This window comes from Hypanus sabinus, chromosome 4, assembly GCF_030144855.1.
Source record: "Hypanus sabinus isolate sHypSab1 chromosome 4, sHypSab1.hap1, whole genome shotgun sequence".
Lineage (NCBI taxonomy): Eukaryota > Metazoa > Chordata > Chondrichthyes > Myliobatiformes > Dasyatidae > Hypanus > Hypanus sabinus.
Genome location: NC_082709.1, coordinates 81344007 through 81351797, shown reverse-complemented (window position 1 = coordinate 81351797; position 7791 = coordinate 81344007). Strand labels below are relative to the sequence as shown.

The window sequence follows — 7791 nt, the reverse complement described above, 5'->3', positions numbered from 1 at the left end:
CCCCCCACCCTTGGAAGTTTTTGAGTTTTGTTTTACAACATTGAATCAGAGTGGATTTAACTTGTCTTTTTTTGACACTCAACAGAAAAGACTTGAATCAAAGTGAAAACAAATTTGTTTGAATTGGTCTAATTTATTACAATTACTAAACACTAATTTATGAGCATGATTACTCACCCCCTTCAAGACAGTTTTAGTAGATGTACCTTTGGCAACAATTACAGCCTTGAGTCTGTGTGGATATATCTACCAGCTTTACACATCTAGATACCACAATTTTTCCCCATTATTCTTTACAAAGCTGCTCAAGCTCTGTCAGATTGGATTGGGATCATCAGTGAACAACCCTTTCCAAGTCCAGCTACAGTTTCTCAATTGATTTGAGATCAGGACTCCAACTTGGCTACTCCAGGACATTAACTTTGTCATTTTTAAGCCATTCCTGTGTAGCTTTGAATTTATGCTTGGGGTTATCAGCCATCCCACCTCTCCCGGAAGTTCCTGGAGTCTCCCACATGTTGATAGTGGCTCCCTGATGCCTGCAAATTATATACAATATCCCGGAAATTGATTTTTTGAGGGGGGAGGGGAGAAGAGAGAGGAGGGGGGAGGGTGATGGGGTGAGGGAGAAAGAGAATGAGAATCCTGATTGGTCTCTCTTTGTGCTACATAGACCTATCAGTTTTCTCTGTGGGCGGAGCTTTACAGTCAACCTCTCTTTCTCTTTCATTGTCCAACAGTCCAGTTTAGTGTCCTGTAGCGCCATGGTAGAGTGTTCCAAAAAAAGAAAATATAAAACGTACATCACCCCAGGCTACACTTTATAAAGTGTACCCCTGCCTAATAGGGGACAAAATAATGACAGTGTTGCTCACTGCACTGTTTGCAACAGTGACTTTTCTATTGCCCATGGTGGGTTAAATGACTGTAAAAGACATGTTAAGGTGAGTTTAACAGGTGTCATTCATTCATTAGCATAGCTAACGTTATTTAAACTAGCCGGCTAGCTACTATATTGATGAGATGTGATGAGATGAGACCAAATGACGAGATGAGATGATGTGATGAGACCAAACTCCCTGCAGACTTGCTTAACGACTCCATGATAATATAATTGTGAATCTTGTGAATCTGATGTCTTGCAAACTTAACAAATTCATTGACACAGACTACTATGAGGTTGAGACTTCTGGCAAAATGTTCAAATCTGTCATGCAAGCCACATCACAGTACAAGGAAAGTTTGAAAAAGAAATAGAAAAGCTATTTGTATTAGCATTTATCTATTAGCATTGAGACTGCCAACAAAATACTCAACAAAGAATATATATGTGTGTGTGTGTAAATACTTTGTAGTTTCAATATGTGATCAAATAAATTGTTCTGTTCTTTCACAATCAAATGTCCTGTATACATACACCCTTGGAGGTTGACGGGGGGGGGGGGGTGGTATATGGAGTTATGGGGTGGACCCTATTGGTGCACCCACAAGCTGATGCTGATACAGGTACCACTGATGCTTCAGACAATGCTGTGGGTGTTGTGCTTGAACAGTTGGTAGGAGGGCCGTGGCAGCTGCACACCTCCTTCAGGCGGTAGCTCTGTTCCCCCCTCAAAAGGAAGTACAGCACGTTAGACCTTGAGTTTCTCTGTGTCTAGCTAGCTGTCTGCCATTTACGTTTTCTTCCAGATGGTTGGCATTTCAAAGCGTTCATTAACCTCAAAGCCTTTATGCATGCAACGGCCAAAATATCAGACTACGGTCTGCATGGCAGCAATGCCAACTGGCCTTCATATCAGAGTTCACAAGTGATATACAATGTATCATGGAGGAAAATAATGCCATGGCTCTCATGGCCAGTCAATAAGGCCATACACATAGGGGACAACTATGCTGGCATGGTGGCCAACCAAGATACTGACCCAGAGGTCCAGCCTTACCAAACGACAGTCATGGGGCCTGCAGTCAGCTGATATTAAGTTCAGGGAAGCTAGGGTTTCTCTCGTGCAATGTCTCAACCAGTTGGCCTCATCCCATCGTGCCCAGAAACTGGAAGTGAACATATTTTTGACCCCATACATGGCTTCTCACACTCGGGCTGGAAGGCCTCACAGAAATTGGTTGCACTAAAGTTTGTGTGGCACAGCTCTATAAATTACATGCATGATTGGACTGCAGCCTTTGTGGAGTGCCAGGGGGTGAAAATTTACCATCATGTTTAGGCATCATTGACACCTTTTGTGGTCTCTGAGCGACAGTTGGTCCTCTTCCCTCTCTCCTGCAGTTTCATGCACCTCACCATCGTGGACCATATCACCAGGTGGCCAGAGATCATTGGTCCATCATTGAGAATGGCTGCAGACAGGGTTTGGGCGTTAATCAGCACCTGGGTTGCTTGGTTTGATACCCCATCTGATAATAACTCTGTCCGCAGTCCCCAATTCATTTCAGGCATCTGGACTGTGATGTACCAGAGCGTAGGCGTTAGGCTACATCACAACATGGCGTATCACCTGCAGTCCAATGGCCTGAGTGAGCGGTTTCACCACTCCTTAAAGGCTGCTCTGAGGGCTTCCCTGACTGATGAGTGTAGGCATGATAGTCTACCGTGGGTCCTGCTGAGGCTCAGAACTGCTCCAAAAGAGGATCTGCAGTCATCCATGGCTGAGTTGGTACCGTACATGGGCAGCCATTACAAGTGCAGGGTGATTTTATTCCTGATGCCATGACCAGGCAGCCTGTCAACAGCGTTCAACTCTCCTCAGTAAATTCAATTCCTTTGCACCTATTCCTACCTCCCATCGTGGCACAGAGCACTTTTGGGTTCCTGTTGACCTATAATCTGCCTTGTTTGTTTTCCTCCACCATGACGCACACCAACATCCCCTTAGGCCCCCTTATGTTGACCCATTCTGCGTTTTGGAACGGGGAAAAAGGCTTTTATCATAGATAAGAGGGGTAAATCTGAATGTATTTTGGTAGCTCACCTTAAACCGGTCCAAGATTTGGAGGATTCCGCCGTCCAGACACCTCCACCCATGGAACACAGAACCCGGGCCAGGCGTCTCGTCCAGACAGGCTCATAATGTTGGTTTTAGTGAATTCTTGGGGTTGTGCTGTGTAGGGTAATGTCATCGGTGGAGCGTACAGAATTCACAGTCACCCACATCGAGTTGGGGTTTACTTTAAGATGCTGGTTTGACGTGATGACATAATGAGGTAAAGGTAAGTTTTTTTTTACATTATTTTTACAGATGGAATGACTTGCCAGGGATGGTGGTGGAGGCTAAAACATTAGGGCTATTTTAGAGCCTCTTGGACAGGAACATGGATTAATGAAAAATAAGAGTCCTTTTACCGCGCTTTATGTTCAGAGTTTGGAGTACAATAAATGAGTCGTTACGGTTTTTCTTAAACATAAAACGCCTCACGTCGTTTTTATTTGGGAAAACCGACAAGGTCATCCGACTCTGGCTTTCACCCCACCTTGGTGACGGACTCGAATTAATGAAAATAATTTAGAAAGCCGACCCGCCGCTGTGGCATTGACCGCGCAGGAGACGAGCGGCGTGCGCGTGCACGTGCACGGGCTGTGAGCTCGCTTCCCGCCACGGCGCGAGGAGTCGCGATGTGCACCTGCGCAGGAGTTCTTACTCCATGTGCCGGCGGGTGAGGTGGGGAGGGCCTGGGTTGCAAACTCAAGAATTTTTTTTGTAGCTGCTGGAAATCCAGAGTAACACACGGACACAAAATGTTGGAGGAACTCAGTCGGTTAGGCAGCTTTCATATAAGGGAATAAATAGTAGCTGTTTCACGAACGAAACGGCGAATCCTTTTTTCCACTTCCATGGAAGCTGTCTAAACCGTCACGTCGCTCGGGCAGCGCGACCTGGTGTGCGCATGCGCCCTCGGGGCAGGTGGGGCCCTGGCGCGTGAGGGGCGTGGCTGTCGGTTGGGCGCTGTTTACCGTTAAACGGGACTGGGTGGGCGGGGCCGGGAAGAAAGGGCAAGTGTGGCGTCGGCGTTTAACCGTTCCGCCCCGGCAAAAATAAGCAGACGGCGTCGGGGGTTTGTACCGAGGCCTGCTACTCGCCCTCTCGCCTCTTAACGGTAGAGTAGACGCCCGTCAGCCCCGATCCCGGAGGAAGGGCGGCGCGCCCCCTTCACCCGCACTGAGACATGCACCAGTCCTGCCAGCGGGCCGTCGTCTCGTACCCCGACCGGACCGGCGAACAGTTGGAGAAGGAGCTCCACGATGGCCTTGAGGAGGGCAAGGAGCGCTTCAAGGACCTCAACGACCGCTTCGCGAAGTACATCAACAGCACTGTTCTCTGCCTCATGCGCCGCAACAAGGAGTTGCTGGCCGAGCTCAGCACCGCCGAGAAGGACGAACCTGGCCGCTCCGAGGCCATCTTCCAGAAGGCGAGGAACGACCTCAAGTGTCGGCTGGAGGAGCAGCAGAAGGAGCTTAGCTGCCTCAAGGCAGATAAAGAAAAATACAAAAAAAGGTGAGGAGTTGGCGAGGTGGACATTTCCCCCTCAACTCTCATCAAACGGAGCCTGGTTATAGGGAGGGGTTGGGCAGGCTGGGCCTTCTTTATTTGAAGCAAAGGAGGGTGGGCGTGACTTTGTAAAACTTATTTGAAGACTTCATTCCTTGAAATGTTGGTGACGGGGCGGGGGGGGGGGGGGGGGGGGGAGGGGTGTAGACCTTCTCGAAGTATATAGCTTCCATTAAGTTTTCTTAGCTGTAGGAGATAAGGGGTGGGATGACCATAGAGAGGGTTTCCATGAGGTTGGGGGCGGTGGGAGGAGGGAAGCTGAGGTTTAACGGGAAGATTTGGGAGGGATCTGAGAGGCAATTTGGTCTATGGAGCAAGCTGCCAGAAGGTAAAATAACAATATTTAAAAGACACTTGGATGGACTATATGCATAGAAAAGGCGTGGAAGGTTATTGGCCAAAACCTAGGTAAATAGGATTAGATTGGATGGGAATGTTGGTTGGCATGGAGGAATTGGGTAATTCTGTACTGTATTGCAATGACTATAACTGACCTTCGACCCTGACTTCAGTCTTCCACCACCTCCAAACATTAATCCTAACTCCAACCAAACCCCGTCACCAATTACAAATTTTAACTGCTGATTTTTAACTACATGGCTTAAACCAATCCCCATGCAAAATGTTGTGAACTGTTCATTGTCTTCCTTGTTCCTGATTATCAGGTTAACATTTATGTCAATAATTTCAGTGATCTGGACGGTATCTTTATTTATTCATCTTCTATCATTCTGTTAAATCACATTGATCACAGCCATATTGTTGCAGGCTGATTGCAGGTGCTTTTGCCTAACCTCTCAAGACACAGCTGAGGAAGAGTTTGGGACATGGGAGTGTTCACATAATGTTTTTCTCGATGGCAAGGATGCATTACCCAAAATGTTTGTTCAGCAATGCCTTGCAGTAAGACTTTCCTAATTTTATGTTTCAGGCTCTTTGAAATACAAACCTTCTTTATTACCTGCTGCACTTGTGTGTTAATTTGGTGTTTTGAGCACAAAGACTTTATTTGCAGCTTTTTTTTTGCAATTATTCTCCAATTAACTAGAACATAGAACACTACAGCATAGTACAGGTTCTTTGGCTCACAATGTTGCACTGACCTGTTAACCTACTCAAATGTCAATCTAACCCTTCCCTCCTGCATAGCTCTTCATTCTTTTGTCTCATCTATGTGCCTGTCGAAGAATTTCTTAAATGCCCCTATCATATCTGCCTCTACCAACAACCACCACTCCAGGTCAATTTAAAAAAAAAACACCCCTGACACTTGCCTCCCCCCCCCCCCCCATACTTCAATCACCTTAAAATTATGCCATCTTATGCCTTTTCCATTCTTGGAATAAGTCTCTGACTGTCTACTTGATTAATGCCTGTTATCGTGGCACCCCTATCCCCTCCATACACCTCCTTCAGCTTTAGTCATACAGTAGGTACAGAAGACTGGAGAATGCTAATGCAGTGCACTTAATTGATAATGGATGCCAGAACAAGTTAGGGAAGTACAGGGCAGTGAGCCTAACAGCAGTGTTGGGAAAGTTACTGAAGGGGATTCTGAGGGGCAGGATCTCACAGCATTTGGAAAGGTAAGGACATTAAGAATAGTCAGCATGGCTTTCTGCCTAGGAAATTCAGTATCACAAACTTGGTTTTCCTGAAGAGGTGATAAAGGGTATGGAGGAGGGTAGATGGACTTCCGCAAGCTTTTGAAAAGGTCACTTAAAATAGGAACAATATGGCAACAGAGGTAGGCAGACCAGTAAAGAAGGCTTTTGCCACATTGCCTTCATCAATCATTACACTGAGTACAAGTTGGACGACCTCTATACAAGTCATTGGTGAGACCACACTTGAAGTATTGCAGGCAGTTCTGTTCACCTAATTATAATAAGGATAACATTAAGCTGGAAAGGATGCAGGAAAGATTTAAGGATATCACTGGGAGTGGTGGTTGAGTTTGAAAGGAGGAGTAGAGCATAGAAGATGGAGGGTTGACCCAATGGAAATGTATAAAATCATATGGAGCATTGATGCACTGGGTAGTCAGTTTTTTTTTCTCCCATGGTAGTGTAATTTAAAACTAGAGGGCATTGATTAAAGGTGAGAAGGGAAAGATTTGAAGAGGACCTGAAAGGCAAGTTTTTCATGCTGAGGATGGTAGGTAAATGGACTGAGGTGCCAGAGAAAACTAGAGGCAAGTACTGTTAGAATGCTTAAAAGACTAAATTTGGACAGCTACCTGGTTATGAGCAAAACAAAGGCAAATGTGACTAACTCATATACCTTAATTGCCCTGGAAATATTAGGTCAAAAGGCCTGTTTCCATGCTTTATAACTCTGACTCTAGCACTAAAAAAACAAGGAATAGCCAACAAAACTGTGAATGGATAGTGAGTTTTTCATAGAGAAAAGGCTCAAAGCTGTTATCATAGGTATTATAGTAGGATACCAAGTTAAATGCAAGGTATCAAACACAAACAATTAATATGATTTTGTTACAGAGAAGACAACATTCAGGAGTGTTTCTTGGACACCCCACTCTGGTTCTCTGTCTCCTCCAGATCTTTTTATCTCAAATTGCTGAGGAGACATAACCATTTCAACTTCAGGACTTATCTCTCCTCCAACCTTACCCCCTCTGAATGCACTGCCCTCTGTTCTCTCCACACCAATCCCGACCTTTCCTTCAAACCTGGAGACAAGGGGGATGGTTTGGAGTGTGGTGCACTGACCTCTACCTTGCTGAGGCCAGGCAGCAACTCTCAAACACCACCTTATACCTACCCCTTGAAGAGGACCCCACTCCAGATGATCAGAAAACTGTCTTTTTAACCATCACTGACCTCATCAACTGTGGAGAACTCCCATACATTGCTATCAAAGTCATAGTTCCCTAACTTCTGGCTTCTACCTTCTACCCAATATCCACAACCAGACTGTCCAGGGTGACCCATTGTCTCTGCTGCCCTTGCCCCACTGAACTTGGGTTCATAAGACCATAAGGTATGGAAGCAGAAGTAGGCCATTTGGCCCATTGAGTCTGTTCCATCATTTCATCATAGCTAATCTAAATTTTCTAAGTCCTAATCTCCTGTCTTTTCCCCAGCCAATCACGAATCTGTCAACCTCTGCCTTAAATATACATAACAACTTGGCCTTCACAGCTGCTTGTGATGAAGAATTACTCAGATTCACCACACCCTGGGTAAAGAAATTCCTTCTCATCCCA

At 45.7% G+C, this 7791-nt stretch overlaps 1 protein-coding gene across 1 annotated transcript in view; it reads left to right on the top strand.

The window, feature by feature from the left end:
• The first annotated feature begins 3838 nt into the window (after positions 1–3838).
• LOC132392939 (glial fibrillary acidic protein-like) overlaps positions 3839–7791 on the top strand; it is a 66209-nt gene continuing 62256 nt past the window's right edge. The window contains exon 1 of the mRNA XM_059967533.1: positions 3839–4508. Within this exon, the coding sequence (XP_059823516.1) occupies positions 4180–4508 (329 nt within the window). The 5' untranslated portion in view covers positions 3839–4179. The remainder of the gene's footprint in view (positions 4509–7791) is intronic.